The following is a 25,050-nucleotide window of genomic DNA, read 5'->3' as shown; positions in this document are numbered from 1 at the left end:
TCTGGTTGGTTGCCAGGCCTCGCCTTGTGTGGAAGCTGTGGGCTGTTGGTTGGCAGGGCTGGGTCGCAAGACAGCTGGATGTGAAACCCTGCAGGGGTCCGAGGCTAGTGCTGGCTCACTGGTGGGTGGAGTTGGGGTCTAGGAGATCCTGGAGATGTTGCTAACCCCGCAGTGAGTGAAGCCCATTCCTGGGGCTAGTGTTGGCCCACTGACAAAGCTAATCTTGGGGTCTGCCTACAGTGCCCAGGGGTCCCAGGGCTGGTGTCAGACCACTGGTGGGTGGGGCTAGATCCTGACACAGCTGGCTGCAGGGCCCAGTGTGTCCTGAAGCTTGTATTGGCCTTCTAGTGGGGGGGGGGCACAGGCTATGGGGCTGCACTTGTCCTGGGCCTGGTGTCCACCTGCTGGTGGGTGAGCCTGGTCCTGAGTCTAGAGCAGGCTCTCTAGTGGGTGGGATTACGGATTCTGGGGCTGGTGCCTGCCTACTTAGGAGTCGAGCTGGGTCCCAGGGTCTCTGGCTGCAGAACCATGGGGGTCCTGGGTCTAGTGCCTATGCACTGCTGTTTGGGGCCTGGCCCTGCACGCTCTGGTGGGCAGGGCCATAACCAGGGGCGGCCGTGGGCTCAGGGGGTCTTAAGGCAGCCTGTCTGCTGGTGGGTGAGGCTGTGTCCCTGCCCAATTATTTCCTTGCCCTGAGCTGTCCCAGTACTGGTGCCTGTAGGATGTTGGGCGGGCATGGGACTAGTCCTGGGGCTAATAGGCTAGAAAGAGGATTCCAGAATGGTACTTGCCAGTACTGGTGTCCACGAGGTAGAACGAGCTCCCCAAAATGGCTACGGTCAGTGTCTGTGTCACCAGGGTGAACTCCGGTGCCTCCTGCCTCTCCGGGAGACTCTCCAAGATCAGCAGGTGGGTCTGACCCAGGCTCCATTCAACTCACCGCTTCTGCCCTGTGTCCTGGAGCGTGTGAGATTCTGTGTGTGCCCTTTAAGAATGGAGTCTATTTTCCACAGCCCTCTGGTCTCCCGAAAGTGAACCCCATTAGCCTTCAGCAAATGTTCTGGGGACTCATCTTCCCAGCACAGGACTCCTGGGCTGGGCATCCTGATGTGGGGCACCTCACACCTTGGGGAGGACCTGTGCAATTGTAATTATTTTCCCACTGTGGATCACCCATCCGGGACGTATGGGTCTTGACTATATTATGACTCTGCCACTCCTACCCATTTCGTGTGGTTCCTTCTTTATATCTTTAGTTGTAGATCTTTTCATGTAGGTTCTGGTCTTTTTCATCTATGGTTGTTCTGCAAATAGTTGTGATTTTGGTGTGAGAGAAGGTGAGCTCAATATCTTTATTCTGCCATCTTGGCCGGTCTCATTCTGTCATTACTTGTTTAATGAATTCTGTTCCTTTACTGATCTCTATGGAAATCCTAAACATTCTTTTTATTTGAAGTTTTTCCTGTTACCTATAATTGTTAGTGTATGAATTCATTAGTTTACTCTGTAAGAGGTGGACATTACCTCTTACTGGCTTTTTTATTTGATTGTAAGGCCATGTTAAGCAGCAATGATTGTCTCATGAGAATTCTGCATATCCTGCTTTGTAGAATCCTCCTTGTCAAGATTATTTTGTTTTACTCTCCTAAGTCATAAACTTTTTAAAAGAGCTTTTAATTTTATATTGGAGTATAGCCGATTAACAGTGTTGTGATAGGTTCAGGTGCACAGCAAAGCGACTCAGCCATACATATACATGTATCCATTCTCCCCCAGACTCCCCTCCCAGTCATAAACTTTTGAGGTGTTTGTTACACATGGAGATCTAGAATTCATAGGAAACATGAATTAGTATCCTGAACCTGTACAGTAAAGGCTTAAGATTCCTCTTTCTGTATGTGATGTTTTTTCCCATCCATATCCCTAAAGCATTTTAAGCACCTAAGATTCCTGTGTCTCTAGGTGATCCTTTTCCATCTATACTTCTGAAGCAATCTCCCTGCAGCATCTCTAAGACTCATGATAATACTGTCTCCACTTAGTGGGTGGTATGGCCTTTCATGGCTTCCAAGGTTAGAGGAGGTGGTCAGCTCCAGTTTTCCAGGTGGGCTCCACTCCCTAACTGATTCCCCGACCTCTAGGGTCATTCAGCTTTAGTTCCTATTTACCTTTCGTGCTTTCTATATCCTCTCTTTTTTTCAGACTATCATTAGAAATGTCACTTCCTTCCCTTAAATTTTCATTAGCATTTTGTGTTATTTTTTTTCACTATTTCTCTGTGTGTCAAATAGGAGGTGGAAATTACCCTGTCAGCCCAGTCTGCCTGATTGTTTAGAAGTCAGTGAGGGTTTTAAATCACCACCTACAGTAATTTGTTTACTAGTGGGTAAAACATTAGGTTAGAACCTAAAGCCCAGAATCAGGCATTCAAAATCAAGCATATATTCTGAGCTGGGAAGTGACAAGTCTGTTTTCTTTCTCCTCTATTTGAGAATTTGACATTTATATTCTCTGTGGACATGGTATATTGGTAAATAAGAATGTTACTTATTTGCATACTGTAACTTAGTAATCTTTTGAAATGATGCATTAGTGGTGATTAGTGGTATAAAAGAGTTAATACAGGTTACAAAATGGTCTGATACTCATTTGTTATGGAGGCACACTTTTTTTAAAGTATTAACTTAGAAGCATTATTTTCACTTGCATTTTAGGTCCACATCAGAAAGTAGTAGCCAAACAGATACTGTCAGGTAAGTAAATTAGAAAGGATTTCTTAAAATAAGTATGTGTTAAAAAATAAGATGAACAAATTGATATTCAACAAGTAAAACAATTGATAAGGTACTACACACAAAAAAATTCCTCTAGTATTTGCCAACTTAAGTAGTGAGTATTTGTCTAAATAAATCAATGTCTTCTTTTCTTCAGTTTGTTAATGTATGTTGGGAGTTTATTCTGGAGAAACAAAGGAATAAATGATTGGTGAAATGTTTATGGTGCTAACTCATAAATGGGGAAGTTTACTTCTTTAACTGGAGACTCTAGAAGTCCAATATGTATGCTCATGAACAACTGAATGAGGGCTTACCCTGGTCACATAGAGAAAATTTGCTGAAGAAAAAGATTGTAAAGGAATAACAATTCTGTGTGTTCCATAGCCTTTCAGGATTACAAAGCAGTTTTAATTAGGTCTCCTTCCATTTCCTGAAAGGTGGATATGTCTGTATAATAATACAATAATTGTTTAGTTTTCTACATCCAACAGTTTTGGATGGTGTTATTCTACCTAGGTCCCTCCAAAGTACACTTAGCAGACACACCCAAATCTACAGAGTAAGCTGTCTAGGCTGTACAACAGGGTTGTTTAATTTCTTTTATTCCAGAAGAGGTCTTCCTCTTCCATTACAATGCTTGCTTTTCTTATCCTTTATCTCTCTTTTGACATTATGATCTTCTCCTTTTAGTGACACTTATGGAGTCATGAGTTACTCTCACCAAGCTAAAAAAACTGATTTTCATTATATGTCCTCTCAGTATCAGGGAGTTATCTTATGGTCCTCAAACACAGTTACTTTTTCCTCACCTTGGATGTATGTCTTATTATACTCTGTTATCGTAGAGGATAGCACTGTATAGCCAGCATGTAGCAGAGTTCTTGGTTTATGGTAAGTGCTCAATAAATATTTGTTGAATGAATGCATGATTACTTAATCTTTTCCACACACAGGCAACCAGGCCAAAAAAAAAATCCACAAACACAAAGATACATAGACAAATACACACACACACCCCCCCCATCTATGTATCTATAATGTTATAACTGCCCCCATTTCTCCCTCTCTTATTATATTATCTCTCATCCTGAAACCTTGTCAACATAATTCATCTCTCCTAGAATATTAATTCACCTACATTGGGTAAGGGATGATAGAATTACCCATAGGTAAATACACATTTCAACTAGAGTAGTATAATTTGGAACGTTAATCCACTGGTCTAGCCTTCAGGCTTGGTATACACCAGGGAAACATTTTTAGGATAATTTTATTCATTTATATTTAAAGAATGTCACTTGACTCTACTGCTATATTTTACTAACATAACATCCACTATAGTTTTCAGGTCATTTATTTTTGGAATATTTTTCTGGTAGAAAGTCAGTGGGAAAGACTGTTGAGGTCAAAGAAGGCAGGGAGGTGGGATGAATCCCAGTATATGTTATATTAGTACCACTTTAGGTCTAATTAATTTTTTAAATATCTAAAATTCAATATTTTCAGTCTTCTTCTAAACAACAGAAGGATATTAGATCACCTACATAACTCCCCCTCCATTTGTCAGTTATTATTATTATAATTTTATATTAAATGAATACTTACTAGGGTTTAACAACATATTTACCAATTGCTTTGGTCACTATTCATTCTTTTTTTAAAATGGTATTTAACCCTGTATTTTATTTTATTTATTTATTTTAGTTTTTTGGCCGTACTGCATGGCTTGCGGGATCTTAGATCCCCATCCAGGGACTGAACCTGGGCCGCAGCAGTGAAAACACTGAGTCCTAACCACTGGACTGCCAGGGAACTCCCACTATTCATTCTTGAGTCCGTTTTTTTTTTTTTCATTTTGATTTCAATTTCCTTTTTCCTGAAGTATAACCCTTATAGCTTTAGTTTCTGTGATTATAAGCATTTGATGTTAAATGTCTGAACATGTCTTTTTCACACTCATCTTGGAAAGGCAACTTAGATGGTTACAGACTTGTGGTTGGGAGTTAACCTTCCACAGCTCTTTTAAAGTATTGTGTTGCTGTAATGTGACATTTCCTGGCATTGATGAGACCTCAGTTGACAGTCTGATTGACTTATTTATTCCCTTTCAATTAATGTGTTTACTCTAAGTGACTTCTAAGATTTCCTCTTTGTCCTGAACGTTTTGTTATTTTATTATGATATGTTCTGATAGAATTTGTTTTTATTTACGCTGCTCTGGATTCCAGATAGTCTTTAGATACCAGCATTCAGGTCATTAATTCTGGGAAAACAATCAGTCATTATCTCTTTAATTATCGCCTCTTTTCCATTCTTTATCTTTTCTACATCTGAAATGACTATATTTGGGAGAGTCTTCTCACTTTATCCTCCATAGTTGTTAACTGGGCTGTTCATATGCTATGCTTTTTCATGTCTCTCTCTGGCACTGATTTCCTCATATTAGTTTCCAAATCACCCATTCTATTAACAGCTATCCTTTTCTTGCCTTACTTCTGACTGAATCTCTGTGGAGATCCTAAACGTTTCTATTAAAGGTTTTTTATATTATCCATCCATCTCAATATGTGAATTTTTTGTTCTGCTGTGCTGTGCCTGTGGGCACTTAACACACAGTTGTTTGTAATTTAGACTTGTAAGCTCATCCTCAGGGGCAATGATTATTCTCATGGGAACTCTGCACACCCCGAGTTGTAGAGGCATACGTTAGGAAGAGGGAAATGTTTCAGCTTTCCCTGTCTTGGGGCATGAATGTTTTAATATTTTCTATGCTTGCTAGTTCATATTTGTGGGTAATGAAATTGAGGAATTGTGGTCCTGCCTCTATAGATGGTGGAGGTCTGGGATCCTGCATCTCTAGGTGATCCTTTTCCATCCACATGGCTGAGACAATTTGCCTATTGCATTCCCAGTGGCCATACCTTTTGTTAACTCCATTCAAGACTACCAGGCTTGGGCTTCACTCTAGCTTTCTAACATCTAAATATCTGTACCCTAAACTCCTACCAAGCTAGGGTTATTAAAATCATATCCCTTAGGGTACAAGTAATTCAGAGTCCCTTGTAGTCATTCAGCTTTTGCTCCTGTTTTCTCTCTGAATTTCTAGTTTCTTCATTTTTTTACTGACAAAGAGCCTTTTCTGGCTGTCAATCTCAGTTCGGTATTAAATTTTTGCGCTATTATCTTCAGCTTTTCTGCAGAGTAGAAATGGGAAACTTTCCTTGTGGAATAGAAAGGGGAACTTATTCTGTCAGTTAAGTCTGCTAGTTTGCCCAGAAGTAAATGTGAATGTTAATTTGCAAAATGTGGCAATTTACTTGTCAACAAATAAAAAGCTAACTTGTAACTGGAAGGCCAAATTTAGGCATTCAGAATCAAACTTATGTACTGTGCTTAGAGGTGATAAAGAAAAAAATGCATCTCTGTCTTGATACGTTTCCCCACTGGAGGATTTAAATTTTGCACTATGTGTTGCACTTGGTGTTTGGTAAATAAGATTGCTACTTATTTTCCTGCCCCAGGTGTTAAAAGAGTTAGTTTTGGTATGAAATGGCTTGATCTTCATTCTTAAAGTCGGCAGGTTTCTTAGTATTAACTTTTGGACATTTTTATTTTTATTTAGATCGAGTTCAGAAAGTAGTGCCCAAACAAATACCAGCACGTAAGTGACATAAGAAATGTTTCTTATAAGTAAGTATATGTTGAAAATAAGAATGAACAAAAAATTGTTTAATATTTTTTGAGCAGCCACAATTGATAAAGTACTACACTAAAAGCAACTTATTAATATTTTCCATTCTGGGAATGAGTATTAATTAACTCAGTCTTTTCTTCAGTTTATTAAATTTTTATTGTTTGCCTACTCTTTTGATACATAGGGGAAAACTAGTTGTCTAATGAGAGACAAGATATTTATAATTATTTTGTGAAACTAACTCATAGAGCATTTTTGCATGTTTTATGATGAAATACAAAGGGAAATATTACTTTTTTGTTTAGATTACATTTATATCCACAAACTCAATATGAACAATTGAGTGAATTATCACCCCAATCAGGAGGAGTTTATCTAAGAGACAGTTATGATAAACACACTAAAATTCTACGTTTTCCACATTCCCCACCTCAGTCCCACAGCCCTCAATTGTGTTAATAAGGGTTCTCTGAGTTTTCAGTTTCCCATGTGGCCTTGTGATCCTTCTGAAGTCATCTAATATATACTGATTTGCTAATCTTCTTTTCTCCCTTGTAGAGTTTTAGTTTTCTTGTCCCGCCCGGCGTTTTTCCTTAAAGTGTCTTCTTTTAGTTACATTCAATCCACTGATATTCCAGAATATCCTTCATACCCACAGGTTAAGTTTTCAGGCTACACCCCACCACATTATACAGTTTCTGTCATCCCTGATGAAGTCACCCCCTCCATTTGGGAAGCTATTGGCATTTCTCTATCCTTTATTCTGTTGTTTTTGTATGTTTCCTAACATAATTACCTTTTTATAGATATTATTTTCTCCAAACGAAGGATGAAGGAAAAAGCTGATTTTCTTTATTACCTCCACTCTGTCACCATTACCAAGGGATTTGTGATATAGTGCTCAAACACCCTAATACTTCCAAACTTCTGTTTACCTAAATAAAGCATTACTTTGCGATACACTCTGAAATTGCTACCTGAAATGGCCACGTGTATTTTGCGAGCTAATTTGTAGTTAGCACCTAGCAGAGTAAATGCTCAATAAATACTTGCGTAGTGAATGAACATCACATACATCTTGAACTTCACATACACACATAATTGACGTTATAACTACTCCAGTTGTCCCCTCACATTATCTCTCATTAGAGAGTATGTCATTTGCACAGTCATCGTCTTCTAGAAGTGGTTCAAGATTGAGGGATAGTCATCATCCATAGGACAATATATATTGCATTTGAAGAGTGTAATCTGGAGTGTTAACCTATAAGTCTAGCTTGTGTTTAGCATATACCAAAAAAAGCATTCTTGGATTATTCTTTTTTTTAAATTTAATAAGCTAGGCAGACGTAGTTGCTCTGCTTTACTGTTATAGCACCCATTATATTTTCCTTTTTTCCCTGTTTTAAAAACTTTGAAAACCAGTGCGAGATGTTAGTAGAACCAACCCCTTGGGTAAACACTACCACGACAAAAAAAATTTTTTAAGCCAGAAATACGATGGGATATATATCCAGTAGACTCACAGATCTATGTATACAAATCCCTTTATTGGTTTGGAGAGAACTAACTGTATTAAATAGGGGAGTTTCATGGTCAGAATAGTAGGAAAAATCTACTATGAGTTTTGAAGATATAAAATAGCAGAGGTAGGGAAAGGATAGGAGGGGTAAAATTATGCCACTCTTATCACTGAATTCTCTCCCTAATCTTACTACCTGTATTATCTTCTTTGTCAATTAAACTCAATTAATTTGCCTTCAATGTATTCTTTTTCATTCTTTTGGTTGGGGGATCAGAAATAGAAATCTGTGGATATAAAAAGGAAAAGAGGCTGAAGAATTTGATTTTGACTTCTGGTAATAATGAGTATAAAAATAGAAATGTGGCAGATATTTCTTTTTTACCACAATTTTGAAGAGAAAGAAGAAGAAACTGCCATAAAAATATATCTTTGTCAGACTGTATTGTATCATGATAAAAGCATTATTTTCTTATTTATTTAGCTCCAAGTCACAGAAAAGCAGTGAAACACTTAACAGTAGGCAAGTACATTAGGAAATATCTCTTAAAATAACTTGCTTTAAATTAAAATGAAATTTATGATCCACAACTAATTCCTAAATATTTATTGGTTAGATGAATTCATAAAGTACTGCACCAAAAATAATGTTTTAATCTTTACTAATCTTGTTATTAATGAGTATTTAAATCATTTTTTAAAGACTTTTAGTCTTTTTTCCTCAGTTTAGTAAAATTCTCTTAAGTTTGTTGGGAACTTGCTCTTGTGGACAGAATGGAATTAGAGTTGACTCTAATAAGGTATATGATATGTAAATTAGTCTTTTAAATGAATTCATAATCAAGCCACTTTATCCAGTAGGCACTGTAGGCAAAATGCTTAAGGCCTATGAGTTTCCAAGTGCCCAAACCAAAGCACTGTTTACTATATGAAAAAATTAAAAAATGATTGGCTCCAAGATATGGAAAAAGTAAAATTGATATGTATTTAAATTTCTAAAAACATACAAAGATTTGACTTGTTATATTCAAGAACATTTCATTGCATGTGGAAAAAATATTAGATTTTCTCATTTGCAAGTACTTCTGATTAAATACAATGGTTTCCCAGAAATCACAATTGCTAGTAAATAAGTTACTCACAGCTAAATAATTTCACAAGCAAAATTGTAAAAATTCTTCCTAGAATTCTTTTTTTTTTTCCATATGAATTTTTCACTTGGCAGTATGCCAACTGTATGTTTTGCAGTGGAAGGTCATTTATTTGTTATACTTAAATACCTAAGCACATGTGTCTTTGTTCTCTTCCACAGTAACTAATAATTCCTTCAGAAGGCAATGGATATTACTGGGGATCTCACTGAGAAATGAAAATGCAGCCTGTTCTCCCCTGGTCACAGCTGAAGGAAGCAATAAACCAAGATGGACCAATTTGCAGGAGCGTCTGTTTTTATTTCTTCCTCCACCCCTGAGGCACAGTTTTGCCATTTCAGGGCCCTTGACTGCAGATAGTCAGTCTCAGCTCCCACTGACTCCCTGAGCTCTTCTCCACAGCTCTCTCCACCACCCACTCGGATTTACTGCCTGGGGCCCCAGATGCTGGGGATCTGCATCAACTTCTCTCACTCAGGAAAGGACCTGGGTGCGGACTGTGTTCCCTCTCCGGGTCCTTCTCACTGGACTTGGCTGGCTGCATGCAGATCTCAGTTAATACAGTCATTTGACCACCTCACCCTCCCCACAACCACAGAACCAGGGCTTCTCAGGGAAGCTGTGCTCCTTCTGGGGACTGTGCTTTACCTTCCAGGCCTCTCTCTCTGCTTACCATCTTTCTCTTGCCCCTCGGCTGGGTGACCTGCAGGGTGAATCCCAGAAGGCAGAAGGACCCAGAGAGCTTGGGCTTCGGTCTCCGGGGCAAAGATTAATCCCTTATGAGAGTTTGGTATGAAGATTGATAAATCGAGTTAGGAAAAATATCTCTCATTTTCCATTTTCTCAAAGAGTGTATAAAATTGTTCAGCTTTTCAATTAAATATTTGGCTAAATTCATCAATGAAGCTAGAGTTTTCTTTGTGGGAAGATTTTAAATTATGGATTCAATTTCTTTAACAGATAAAGGACTATTTAGATTTTCCATTTATTCTTGTGATTTTTTTTCACAAGTTGTATTTTTAAAGGAGTTTATTTCATTTACGGTCAATCTTTTGACATAAAGTTGTTCATAATATCCTTTTCAATGTCTGTAGGATCCGAAGGTATGTCCCCTCTTCGTTCCTGGCCATGGTGATACTTTATTGCATCTCTGTTTTCTGTTTCATTGATCTATGCCTTTTTAAATTTGCTCGTTTCCTAGCTTCTTGAGGTGAAAGTTTAGGTCCTTGATTTTAAACCTTTTCTAATTCATTTAAAGATATATATTTGCTCTATGAATCTCTTTAGCTTCTTTTCACAAATTTTGATGTGTTGTATTTTCATTATTCAGGTCAAAATATTTTCTGATATTTAGTTTGATCTCAGAATTATGGGTTACTTAGAAGTGTGTTGTTTCATTTCCAAATATTTGGATATTTTCAGTTTAATCTTATTGATTTTTAGTTAATTCAGTCATGGTCAGAGAAAATACCTGCATAATTTGAATACTTTGAAATTATTGTTTTGCTTGTATCCACCCTATGGTCTATTTTGGTGAATGTTCCATGTGCACTAAAAATGTGCATTTTGTAGTTGTCAAATATATAAATGTCAAGTTAGGCTTATTAACACTGTTTTTAAAATCTTCTTAATTTTTTCCCCTTATTCTATCATTTCCTGAGGGAGGTGTGTTAAAGTTGCCAATTATTTTTGTTGATATGTCATTTGTTTTAGGTATATTATTTGTGTTTCATGTATTTATTTCATGTGTTTTTATTTTTTTAACATCTTTATTGGAGTATAATTGCTTTACAATGGTGTGTTAGTTTCTGCTGTATGATAAGGTGAATCAGCTTTACGTATACATATATCCTCATATCTCCTCCCTCTTGCGTCTCCCTCCCACCCTCCCTATCCCACCCCTCTAGGTGGACACAAAGCACCGAGCTGATCTCCCTGTGCTATGCGGCTGCTTCCCACTAGCTACCTATTTTACATTTGGTAGTGTATATATGTCCATGCCACTCGCTCACTTCGTCCCACCTTACCCTCCCCGTGTCCTCAAGTCCATTGTCTACCTCTGCGTCTTTATTCCTATCCTGCCCCTAGTTCTTCAGAACCTTTTTTTTTTTTTTAGATTCCATATATATGTGTTAGCATACGGTATTTGTTTTTCTCTTTCTGACTTACTTCACTCTGTATGACAGACTCTAGGTCCATCCACCTCACTACAAATAACTCAGTTTTGTTTCTTTTTATGGCCAGACAGTGTTTTTAAATTGGAGTGTTAAAATGATTTACATTTAATATAATTTCTGATACTGTTGGTTTTTAAAAGTCTATCATTTTGTTACATGTTCTCTATTTGTCCCACATTTCTTTGTTTTTTGGGGTTTTTTTTTTCCCCTCTGTTTTTCTTTTAGGTTAATTGAGCAATAGTCTACTTTTTCTTTTCTGTGGTTTTTAGCTATCCTTTTTTATATTATTAACATTTTTTGGTAGCTCTTCCAGAGGTTACAATGTGTATCCTTAATTCATCACAGTCTACCTTGAATTAGTATTTTCCTACTTAACAAACAACAAAAGAACTTTACAACAGCATGGTTCCTGTTCCCTCCTCCTGCCCTTGGTGCTACTACATTTAATTCTATATATTTTATAAATTCCATTTATACATTGCTGTTATTTTCACCTGAAGCAGTCAGTAGTGTTTTCAAAATTTTTAAATGGCTTTTTATATTTACCCACATGTTTACCCTTTCTGTTGCTCTTCATTTCTTCTTATAATTTGTGCTTTCATATGGGATCACTTCCCTCAGCTTGGATAACTTTCTCTAGTATTACAATGTGTTTCTGATGGTGACAATTTCTTTCATCTTTTTTTTTTCTGCTTGAAAAGTTTTTTTATTTTCTTTTCAGTGAGATACAATTATTGCACACAGAATTCTAAATTGCCATTTTTTCCCTTTCAGCAGTATTTAATCTGTTATCTTCTGGATTTCATTATTTTTGATGAGAATTCAGTTATTATTATTTTTGGTATACTGGATTGTAATGTGTCTCCTCACACACCCAGGCACTCCTAAGATATTTTTCCATATCTTTGGTTTTTGGAAGTTTGATCATGATATGCTTAAGGGTGTTTTCCTTTGAATTTACCCTAATTTGTATTCAAGTAACTTCTTGGATCTATTACTTAATGTCTTTCCACAGTTTTGGAAAATTCTCACCCATTAAGTATGTCTTCAGATCTTTCTTTTGACCCATTCTCGTTTTTTCCCTTAGGGAACTCCAGTTACACATTTTCCTGATTATTAGATACTGTCTCATAATTCTCTGAAGTTCTGTTTTGATTTTTAAATTGTTTTTCCTATTTTAATTCAGTTTGGATAATTTCTGATGCCCTATCTTAAGCTCACTGATTCCTTCTTCTGCTGTGTCCAATCTGCTGTAAGCTCATCCAATGGTTTTTTTAAGTCTTAGAATTTCCATTTGGTTCTTCTTTTAGTTTCCCTTCTTCTGTTGAAATTATTGATTTTAAATCCTTTTTGTCTATTTTGTTCTTCACATTCTGTAACATGTTTATAATAGTTATTTTAAAGTTCTGATCTGCCAAATCAAATACCCCCATTTTAGTGTGCTTGATACATGCCCTTGGATATCTGTTGTTTGGTATGTGTTTTTATCATGATAATGTCCTACATATTTGATGCATTCTTTTTTACTATTTTCAATCAATACTGATGTTTGTAATATTTAATTCACATGGATATATACATATTAATATAAAATGCATTATTTATAATATTTATAAATATATATTTATAAAATATTTCATTCAAACTGCTACACAGTATTTCATATTGTACGTCTATTAAAATTTTTCTCCATTTTCTTTAATGATTAATAAGTAAGTTGCTTACAGCTCCCACTGTCACAGATGATACTGCTGACAGCCTTGTACATGTTCCTGATAGTTCTTTGCAAGAGTTTCTCTGGAGTGTTTTTTATGTACGGATGGATGTATGTTGGCTAATTATTCTGTCATGTGATCACCACTACATCCAACAAATAGCATGTTTCCATCCCTCCACAGAAATTCCTTTGTTCTTGTTTGCAGTCAGTCCTTCCTCCACCTTCAGTCCCAAGGCAACCAATGATCTCTTTCTGTCAATACAGTCTTGCCTTTCACAGTATTTCATATACACGACATCATGTATATGAGGGCTTTAAGCTCTCTGCAGATCCATAGCTTTCAGAGTTCCCTTCTCCTTTAATTTCCAGTTTCTTTGAGAGCCCCAAGTTTTGACCTTTGAAACCTCAAGCCAGAAAGCTCCTACTTTCTGCCACCTGAGCCTGTTTGAAGGCTGGGGAGTAAATTCAGTCAAAAGTGCAGAACACTCACATATCCCACCAAGAGCAGTTCTGCCCTTTTTAAGAGTAGACCCCCATCTTTCTTCTTTTTTGTTTGCCTTTTTTTGTTTTGTTTTGTTTTGTTTTTTGAGGCAAGGAATATGACTTTATTCGGAAAGCCCACAGACTGAGAAGATGGCAGACTAAAGTCTCAAAATAACCATCTTCAACCCCCATCCTTCTGTTTGCTTTTTTTGCCAGGCTTCCTGGGGTCTTTTGCATACATACCTAGTTTAGTGGTCAGCCAGGGATTTAGATGAGTTTATTCTCAAATTTTGGATCTCAGCCTTTCTCTTGCTTCCAGAATTTCCTGCTTTATATTTTCTTTTTTAAAATAAAAATTGTATATATTTAAGATGTACAGCATGATGATTTGATATACATATACACTTGACTATTACTACAGTCAAGCTAACTAACATATCCATCTCCTCACATAGGTACCAATCATTTTTGGGTGGTGAGAGCACCTGAAATCTAGTCTCTTAGCAAATTTCCAGTCTTTATTATAGAATTACTAACTTTGGTCATCATGTTGTATATTAGATCTCTAGATTTACTCCTCCAGCATAACTGCAACTTTGTACCTCTTGACCAACACTTCCCCATTTCCCACACCCTCCAACCCTGGTAACCACCACTCTACTTTCTGCTTCTATATATTTTAGGTTTCACATATAAGTGAGATTATACAGTATTTATCTTTCTGTGTCTTATCTCACTGAGCAAATGTCCTCTAGGTTCATCCATGTTGTCACAAATAACAGGATTTCCATGTTTTTCATGGCTGAGTAATTATATCACATTTTCTTTATCCATTCATCCTTTATGGACACAGGTTGTTTCCATGTCTTGGCTATTGTGAACAATGCTGCAAAGAACATGGTTATGCAGATATCTCTTTGAGATATTGATTTCATTTACTTCTGATATATGCCCAGAGATAGGATTGCTGGATCATATGGTGTTCTATTTTTAATTTTGAGGAACTGCCATATTGTTTTCCATAATGGCTGTACCAGTTTATATTCTCTCCCACAGTGTACCACAGTTCCAATGTCTCCACACACATACTGGGTAATACTTGTTCTCTTTATCTTTTTGGTAATAGCCAACAAATTGTATATACAGAAGGACCATACCTCATCATAATAAAGCCATATATGACAAGACTAATATACTCAACAGTGAAAGGTTGAAGGGTTTCCTCTGCGATCAGGAACAAGACAAAGGTGTCCACTCTCACCACTCTTAAGTACTGGAAGTCCTAGCTAGAACAATCAGGAAATATGAAGTAATAAAAGGCATCCAAATCAGAAAGGAAGAAGTAAAGTTGTCTTTATTTGTAGATATGATCTTATACAAGAAAATTCTAAAGACTCAACCAAAGAACTGATCAACAAATCCAACAAAGTTGCAAGATATAAAATCAACATACAGAAATCAGTTGCATTTCTATGTACTAAAAATGACATATATGAGAAAGAAGTAAACAATCTCATTCACAATACATCAAAACAATAAAATAATTAGGAATAAATTTACTAAGGGAAGTGAAAGATCTGCACAAAGAAAATCATAAGACTTTGATGAAAGCAATTGAAGAAGACGTGAATAAATGGAAAGATCTCCCATGTCTATGGATTGGAAGAATTAATATTGTTAAAATGTCCATACTACCCAAAGCCATCTATAGATTCAATGCAATCTCTATCAAAATTCCAATGGCATTTTTCATAGGAACAGAAAAAACAATCCTAAAATTTGTATGGAACCACAAAAGACCACAAGTAACCAAAGCAATCCCTAGAAAGAAGAACAAAGCTGGAGATATCACACTTCCTGATTTCAAGCTATATGACAAAGCTATAGTAATCAAACAGTGTAGTACAGGCATAAGAGTAGACACAGACCAATGGAACAGATCTAGAGCTCAGAAATAAATCCTTGTACATATGGTCCAATAATATTTGACAAAGGAGCCAAGAATACTCAATAGGGAAAGAATAGTCTTTTCAATAAATGGTTTTGGGAAAACTGGATAACCACATGCAGAACAATGAAATTGGACCCCTGTCTCATACCACTCATAAAAATTAACATGAAATGGATTAAAGGATTAAATATAAGACCTAAAACTATAAACCTCCCAGGAGAAAACATAGGGGAAAATCTCCTTCACGTTGGTCTTGGCAACAATTTTTTGCTTATGACACAAAAATAAATAAGTGGGACTGCATCAAACTAAAAAGCTTCTGTACAGCAAAAGAAACAATTAAATAAAAAGATAACTTAGGGAATGGGAGGAAATGTTAGCAAATCATATACCTGATTAAGGGGTTAATATTCAAAATGTACAAAGAATTCAAACAACTCAAAAACATAATATTTTAAAAATATTATAAGATGGCAGAGTAGAAAGACCCTGAGTTCTTTCACCTCCTCTCACGAGCACACCAAAATTGCAACTATCTGCAGAATAATTATCGATGAAAAAGACCAGGACCTACCGGAAAAGATCTTCTACAACTAAAGACATGAAGAATGAACCACAACAAGACAGGTAGAAGGGGTGGACTCACGATATAGTCAAGTCCCATACCCCCGGGTGGGTGACTCACAAACTGGAGAACAATTATATTGCAGAGTTTCTCCCACAGGAATGAGAGTTCTGAGCCCCACTTCGGGCTTGCCAGCCCAGGGGTCCAGCATCAGGAAGACGAGCCCCCAGAGCATTTAGCTTTGAAAGCCAGCAGGGATTAATTTTGGGAGTCCCACAGGACTGGCAGAAATAGAGACTTCACTCTCTATTTAAGGCTGCAAACTTGGCTTCTCCAAGTGAAGCTCAGAAATACTTAAAAATAGCTGTAATGCCTGCCTTAGGAGAGACAGTGTTTATTCCAGTTTGCATTTTTATGGTGAAATAAAATCCTTTACCAATGAACTAATGTTTCCCATTTTAAAAAAAAGGGGGGGACTTCCCTGGTGGTGCAGTGGTTAAGAATCTGCCTGCCTATGCAGGGGACATGGGTTCGAGCCCTGTTCTGGGAAGATCCCACATGCCGCAGAGCAGCTAAGCCCGTGTGCCACAACTACTGAGCCCACATGCCGCAACTACTGAGGCCCGCATGCCTAGAGCCCGTGATCCGTAACAAGAGAAGCCACTGTGGTGAGAAGCCTGCACACCACAACGAAGAGTGACCCCTGCTCTCCGCAACTAGAGAAAGCCCATGTGCAGCAATGAAGACCCGACGCAGCCAAAAATAAATAAATAAATAGATATAGATTAAATAAATAAATTTATTTTTTTTTTAAAGTTTTAAAAGGCTCACACAAAATCTTTTGTGCACCAGGACTTAGGTCAAAAGAAGTAATTTGATAGAAGCCTGGGCCAAACCTACCTGCTGGTCTTGGAGTCTCCTAGAGAGGCAGGGGGCAGCTGCAGCTCATCCTGGGGACATAGACACGGGCAGCAGCCATTCTCAGGGGCTCCTTCCACCGCATAGATGCTGGTGCTGGCAGGTGCCATTGTTGAATCCTCCCTCTATCTCATTAATGCCAAGATCTGGCCCACCCGACAGCCTGTAGACACCAGTGCTGGGATCCCTCAGGCCAAGCAACTAATTGGGCAAGGGAGCATAGCTCTACCCATTAGCAGACAGGCTGCCTTAAGATCTCCTGAACCCACAGCTCCCTCTAGACATGGCCTTTCCTACCAGAGGGCCCAGGACCCAGCTCCACCAACCAGTGGGCAGGTACCAGTCCCAGAAACCCCTGGACCCTGGTCCTGCCCTGCAGAGAGCCTGTTCTAGCCTCTGGACCAGCCTCACCCACCAGAGGGCAGATACTAGATGCAAGAAAACCACAATCCCACAGACGGGGGATCCAGCCCTCCAAAAGCAGGCCAGACCCTGCCCTGGGACTAGCTGGGCCCCAGCCCTGCCCACTAGCAGGCCAACACAAGCTTCAGGACACTCCAGACCCCACACTGAACTGTGTCAGGAACAACACCCCCAACCTCACCCCAAGGAATCCGACACTAGCTCTGGGATCCCTGGGCCCTGCAACCAGACTCCAGGATCTGGCTCTACCTGCCAGTAGACTGGCACTAACCCCAGGACCTGGCTTCACCCACCAGTGAGCCAGCACTAGCCCTGGGGCCCCCTGGGGTTCTGCAGTCAGCTGCCTTGTGACCTGTCCCCACCAACCAGCAGCTGACAGCCTCTGCACAAGGCAGGACCTGACAACCAACTGGACCAGGGGCCAACCAAGCCAAACAGACCACCCACATAATCAGCCTGCCACAACAGAAGGACCCATGCAGCCCACATAGCGGGGAACCCCTAGAGCATAGAGCTTGGGTGACGAGAAAGGAGTGTGCTTCTGGGACAAAGAGGACATCTCCTACAGAAGGCCATTTCTCCAAGGTCGGGAAATGTACACTCTCCCAAGACTGAACCAGGAAGAAATAGAAAATATGAACAGACCAATTGCCAGTAATAAAATTGAATCTGTAATTTAAAAGCTCCCAACAAACAAAAATCCAGGACCAGATGGTTTCACAGGTGAATTCTACCAAATATTTAGAGAAGAGTTAACACCTACCTTTCTGAAACTATTCCAAAAAATTGCAGAGGAAGGAACAGTCCCAAACTCATTCTATGAGGCCACCATCACCCTGACACCAAACCAGACAAAGATATCACAAAAAAGAAAATTATAGGTCAATATCACTGATGAAGATAGACTCAGAAATTCTCAACAAAATATTAGCAAACCAAATCCAACGATACATTAAAAGAATCATACACCGTGATCAAGTGAGATTTATCCCAGGGATGCAAGGATTTTTCAATATTCACAATTGTGATACACCACATTAATAAATCAAAGAATAAAAACTGTACTATCATTACAAGAGATGCAGAATAAGCTTTTGACAAAATGCAACATTCATTTACAATAAAAACTCTCCAAAAAGCATAGAAGGAACATACCTCAACATAATACAGGTCATGTATGACAAGCCCACAGTTAACTTCATACTCACTGTGAAAAGCTGAAAGCATTTCCATTAAGATCAGGAGTAAGACAAGGATGTCCACTCTTGCCACTTTTATTCAATGTGGTATTGGAATTTTTAGCCACAGTAATCAGAAGAGAAAAAGAAATAAAAGGAATCCAAATTGGAAAGGAAGAAGTAAAACTGTCACTGTTTGCAGATGACACGATACTATACATAGAAAACCCTAAAAACACCACCAGAAAACTACTATAGCTCATCAATGAATTAAGTAAAGTTGCAGGATACAAAATTAATATACAGAAATCTGTTGCATTTCTGTATACCAAAAATGATCTATCATAAAGAGAAATTAAGGAAACAATCCCATTTACCATTGCATCAAAAAGAATAAAATACCTAGAAGAAATCTACCTAAGGATGTAAAAGACCTGTACTCAGAAAACTATAAGACACTGATGAAAGAAACTGAAGACAACACGAACAGATGGAAAGACACACTGTGTTCATGTTCATGGATTGGAAGAATTAATGCTGTTAAAATGACCATACTAACCAATCAATCTACAGAGTCAATGCAATGCCTATCAAAACACAAAATGGTATTTTTCACAGAACTAGAACAAATAATTTAAAAATTTGTAGGGGAACACAAAAGACCCCAGCAGCCAAAATAATCTTGAGAACAAAGAACAGAGCTGCAAGAATCTGGCTCCCTGACTTCACACTATATTACAAAGCTACAGTAATCAAAACAGTATGGTACAGCCACAAAAATGGAAATATAGTTCAATGGAACAGGATAGGAAGCCCAGAAATAAACTCACACAACTATGGTCAATTAATCTACAACAAATGAGGCAAGAATATACAATGGAGAAAAGACAATAAGCGGTGCTGGGAAAACTAGACAGCTACATGTAAAAGAATGAAATTAGAACATTCTCTACACCATATACAAAAAAAAAAAAAAAAAGCAACCCTCAAGGTGGCATAAAGATCTAAATATAAGAACAGAAACCATAAAACTCCTAGAGAAAAACATAGGCAGATCACTCTTGACATCAATCATAGCAATATTTTTTTGGGTCTGTCTCCTTAAGCAAAGGAAATAAAAGCAAAAAGAAACAAATGGGACCTAATTAAACTTAAATCTTTTGCACAGCAAAGGAAACCATCAACAAAATGAAAAGACAGCCTAATGAATGGGAGAAAATATTTGCAAATGATATGACTAATAAGGGGTTAATATCCAAAATATACAAACAGCTCATACAACTCAATACCAAAAAAAAACAACTCAATTAAAAAATTGGCCAAAGACCTGAAGAGACATTTTTCCAGAGAAGACATCCAAATGGCCAACAGCTATATGAAAGATGCTTAACATAGCTAATCATCAGTGAACGCAAATCAGGGAACGCAAATTGAAGCTAAAGTGAGACTTCACACCTGTTAGATTGGCTATTATCAAAAAGACAAGAGATAAGTGTTGGCACAGACGTGGAGAAAAGGGGACACTTGCGCACTGTTGGTTAGAATGTAAATTGGTACAGCCACTATGGAAAATGGTATTAAGTTTCTTCAAAATATTAAAAATAGAACTACCATATGATCCATCCGTCCTACCTCTGGGTATATACCCATATAAAAGGGAAACAGGATCTTGAAAAAATATCTGCCCTCCCATGTTCATTGCAGCATTATTCACAATAGGCAAGATATGGAAATAAATTGTGTCAATCAATGGATAAATGGATAAAGAAGATGTGATTGAATGAATGTATACCACCCGCCCCCCACACCTGCAGGGAGGGGAGAGGAGGTGAAGATTGAGTTGAATCACCAGTGACCAATGATTTAATCAATTATGCTTATGTAATGAAGCCTCCATAATAACCCAAAAGGATGGGGTTCAGAGAGCTTCTGGGTTGGTGAACACATGGAGATACAATGAGAGTGGTGCACTTGGAGAAGGCAAGATGGCTTTTGACTTTTTCCCATACCTTGCCCTATTCATCTTTTCTAGCTGGCTGTTCCTGAGTTAAGTCCTTTCATAATAAATAGGTAATCTAGTAAGTAATGTGTTATCTCTGAGTTCTGTGAGCCACTGTAGCAAACTCAAGGAGGACATCGTGGGAACCTCCAATTGACAGCTGGTTTGTCAGAAGCACAGGTGACAACGTGGATTTGGGATTGGTATCTGAAGTATGAGGGGAGGGGGCAGTCCTTTGGGGTTGAACCCTTCATCTATGGGGTCTGGCACTATCTCCACATAAATGGTGTTAGAATTGAGTTGAATAGTAGCACACCCAGCTGGTGTCAGAGCATTGCTTGTTGGTGTGGGGAAACTTCCCCCCTTCCCACATTGGAAATGGGTGCAGAAGCTTAGGTATCCAATTTTGTTTTAAAATGAAACCACCAAACATATATGTAAATACACTAACCAGTTTTTAAGGAAGAGGAGAAAATTATTGTCAATCCATTTTCCTTAATTTCAGTGACGAAGAATTTATCTTGGAACTTGGCACATTTGTAATATTCACTCTGAGGAGGACTGCATTCTTTTCAACTGGCAAAGACTGCCATGATAATTTCTTAAATGTAATAAGTATTATAGAAGCATTTGCTTATTGTTTTCAGATCGCTGGAGATCTAGTAAGCTTTTAACTTCATAATATCCAAGATCTTGTCTTCTTTTCAAAAGTTCAAGCAAGGGCCAAGAGCTTCATGGGCTTTTTTGGATGCTTATGGGCAGGCTGTAAAGAGGATCAGGATCCTTTCTATTCTGTTTTCAGCTGGTCTCTCTAATCCCAGAAATGCTTTCTGTAAGAATCTGTCCGAGTATAGATTTAAAAGATGAAAGTCTAAGGTAGACTTTTTGAATCTTGGCCTGTTACATTTCTATCAGTTTTCTAATTATTTCTCTCTGTAATTAAGCAGTGACAGAAAATTCTGTTTATAGGATCTGAGTATTTAACTAACATATTATGGAAGTAGCTTCTTCACAATCCTTAATCGAGTCAACATATATGGTTTTAATTTTAACTTCTTTGGAGAAGTCCTGGAATATCCAATTGAATAGTTACGTGCATCTGTGTGAATGCTCAGGATTTTATATTTCACACAATGCTCTTTCAAATGATTGAATCAGTTGAGTTCCACAGTCCTTAACCTGGCCATATTAGGTTACAGCACTGATGGCCTCTGTGAATCCTATAATTGGGAACACTACCACTTAATTACAAGGTGATTTTTTTTTTTTTTAAGAGATTGGAGTTTGTTTGTTTATTTATTTATTTATTTATTTATTTATTTTTGGCTGTATTGGGTCTTCGTTTCTGTGCGAGGGCTTTCTCTAGTTGCGGCAAGCGGGGACCACTCCTCATCGCGGTGCGCGGGCCTCTCATTATCGCAGCCTCTCTTGTTGCGGAGCACAGGCTCCAGACGCGCAGGCTCAGTAATTGTGGCTCACGGGCCTAATTGCTCCGCAGTATGTGGGATCTTCCCAGACCAGGGCTCGAACCCGTGTCCCCTGCATTGGCAGGCAGTTTCTCAACCACTGCGCCACCAGGGAAGCCCTACAAGGTGATTTTTAATCGAGGCTTTCTTTTAGCCAATCAGATGTAACAGTACCTTCTTCTTGGGCTTTTTGGTTCAGGGAATTGTTAAACACACAAAATTCAATTAAATCCCTGTGCTCTTCTAGCTTCTCTGTGTCTTCTTTGGCCAAATAGGCCAACAGAAAGTTTGCTGCTATTCCAATATTGAAGCTCAGGTACAATGGTTTATATGTTCTCCTTGATAAATTATATTGGAATATCCTCCATAATTCTGGGCTTACTGAACTTTTCCAGGGTTTGGGGGTCACTTATTTTTTCTTTTTTTCTGTTTTCACCTGAAGTCTAGAAGAGATTTGGAGGCAGGAGTGGTGCTTCTCCTATTTGGTTGCTCAAGGAAAAAATAATTTACATTTCATGAAATAGGCCCACCACAAGTGTGATCTAAAAACTGTTTGGATACCTAGCCAAAGCTTCCCAAGAAGCTGAGAGAAAAACTTTAACCTAGAAGGGAAAATTCTGACTACATAACTTTACTTCAAAGTTGAGAGAAACTTTGAGTACTGGGTGAAAGTTAGCATTTGGCTTTTGAGAGACACTGTTTTTCTCCTGTCTTGCCTGTGCCTACCAAGTCCCACTATTACAGAAAGCTTTATGTAGTTCTCTTTGTATCCAGAAATGTTATCATTAGGAGGTTATAGTTTTTGTTAGAAGGTGTCTTCAGATGCCAAATCATGTGGTTTGGGATCATTTTTGCCAACTCAAATACTGTCTTTCTTTTGATGGCAGGTGACTAAATTTGTACTGTACATATTATTTTCATTCTCATCCATAGAGATATTTAAACTGGGCCTTCTCTAAACAATCTTGTACTACAGGTTGTTCTCTTTGAAAAATAGACTACTGAAAGCTTGAATGAGCGGAAATAACTTGTGTGATACCTGCATGTTTTTGTATGATTGTTTTGGGTATTTGGGCTTCTTGAGATTCCGAATGAATTTTAGGATGGGTTTTTAAATTTCTGCAAAAAATGCCATTGGGATAATGACTGCATTTAGCTGGTAGAAAGCTTTGGGTAGTATTGATCTGAACAGTAATAAATCTTCCAATTCACGAAAATGGGATATTTCCATTTATTTATGTCTTTATTTTCTTGCATGTCGCTCTGTGGATCCAGATGAAAGGATATTTCACAATCAATAATATAAGCAGCTAGTGCATGGCTATAATACAACACATTTCAGCCAGAGTGACAACTACTTGCAGTAGGTCAGCTCCAGGAAGATTTGAAGAGAAGAGTTGTGGCTTTTCCAGCCACTACATATGCAAATCTCCCTCTCCAGTTTATTGGCTTGTGGAATAGTTTCCTGAACCCAGCTGAGCTGCCTAGACCCTTGGTCCAGCCTTGCCAACCTCAGACATGGATATACCATGCGAAAGCTAGACAGCAGGTGCAAAAATGTGTTTTCTGAACAGGTACTATGGAATCCAGGATAATGTAGCTCCTGCAGAGTTGCCTGTAAATGGCAGAAACAGAGACACAGATGTAAAGAATAAATGTATGGACACCAAGAGGGGGAAGGGGGGGGGCGGTGGGATGAACTGGGAGATTGGGATTGACATATATACACTACTATGGATAAAATAGATAATTAATGAGAACCTGCTGTATGGCACAGGGAACTCCACTTCGGTGTACAGTAGAAACTAACACAACATTGGAAAACAACTATACCCCCCCAAAAAATAAAAATTAGCTCAAATGAAAATATACGTTTCCCTTAATGATTAGGTGAGTTAGTGACCCATTGCAATCTGTCTGTTAGTGACAGGCAGTGTCAATAGGAACAATAGGTACCTTGGGCAAGAGCCACTTTGTAGGTAACTCCACATTCATGAGTTTCTTAAAGACATTCCTACACTGCTTTAGCCTGGATCCATACAAAGGCAATATCCTTTTTTTCGTGTCCATTGTAAGCACACACTTATTTGTTTTCAGGGTGTTTGATGTGTCAGAGAGGCTATAGGCTTTGCATGCACGTCAACAGCATTGTCCAGTGTTAACGTCCACTAGAAATCTGGTGGGTAACCACAGAGGAAATTAGTTTTTCAATACTGACGGAACTGTCAGAAACACAAGTGTACAGAAATTTGACCAATTCAATGGTAAAGTCACAGTTCTCCATCATTAGAATGCCAGATAAGTCAGCCACATTATTAAGCACATACAAGTAATAGGGGCCTGTGAGAAGCAGGTCTGATTTTAGCTATAGAGTCCAGGTAAATTCCAAGAGTGCTGTCTTCAGTGATGTCCACTTGACTCAGTTCTTTGGCCCTCCTCTAAAAGTGTATGCAAGAGGCTGGCTTAGTGTGACTGCCATCCTTAGCTGTTTGGAAGTCAACACTTTAATAACCCACTGATTTCATGCATCTAGTATGGCTGTTAATGTCAATCTGACTCTTGTCCCTTGATAGGTGCTCTGTTCTTTTCCTCTGGAAGATTTCAGAATCTTTCCTGTCATTTAAAATTTCAGATTTGTTTTTCCTTCAAAGCCCAGTTTTTAACACGTGGGTCCTTTCTAAAGTCATTCTCTTATTTTTCAAGTTAAGAGAAACTCTCCCCATTATCCCTTTAAATATTTCCTCCTAATTATTTTAATTTTTCTCTTTCTGGAAAATGCTATTATTAACAATTCTACTTCTATTCTCCTTATCTCTTAATTTTATTTTTGTATTTTCTACTTTTAAAAATCCTTTCTTGTTCCTTCCTGAGAGAACTCTCGGATATTCCAAACTGCTAATCCACAAAGCAATAAGTATACATTCTACTATTTATTCCAACACTTGTGACTTTATTTCTTGCCACTTGATTCTTTTTAAAGATTATTTGTTACTGTTCTATTCTGCTAATAACTTCTCTTGGTTTTTCGG

At 38.2% G+C, this 25,050-nt stretch overlaps 1 protein-coding gene across 1 annotated transcript in view; it reads left to right on the top strand.

Moving 5' to 3' along the window:
• The window catches only part of ADAM32 (ADAM metallopeptidase domain 32), a 193,975-nt gene extending 184,019 nt beyond the window's left edge, over positions 1-9,956 (top strand). The window contains exons 21-24 of the mRNA XM_059909354.1: positions 2,715-2,753; positions 6,400-6,438; positions 8,478-8,516; positions 9,306-9,956. Of these exons, the coding sequence (XP_059765337.1) occupies positions 2,715-2,753; positions 6,400-6,438; positions 8,478-8,516; positions 9,306-9,312 (124 nt within the window). The 3' untranslated portion in view covers positions 9,313-9,956. The remainder of the gene's footprint in view (positions 1-2,714; positions 2,754-6,399; positions 6,439-8,477; positions 8,517-9,305) is intronic.
• The last annotated feature ends 15,094 nt before the right edge of the window (positions 9,957-25,050 follow it).

This window comes from Balaenoptera ricei, chromosome 21 (assembly GCF_028023285.1).
Source record: "Balaenoptera ricei isolate mBalRic1 chromosome 21, mBalRic1.hap2, whole genome shotgun sequence".
Taxonomy (NCBI): domain Eukaryota; kingdom Metazoa; phylum Chordata; class Mammalia; order Artiodactyla; family Balaenopteridae; genus Balaenoptera; species Balaenoptera ricei.
This window is presented reverse-complemented; position numbering and strand designations above follow the sequence as displayed.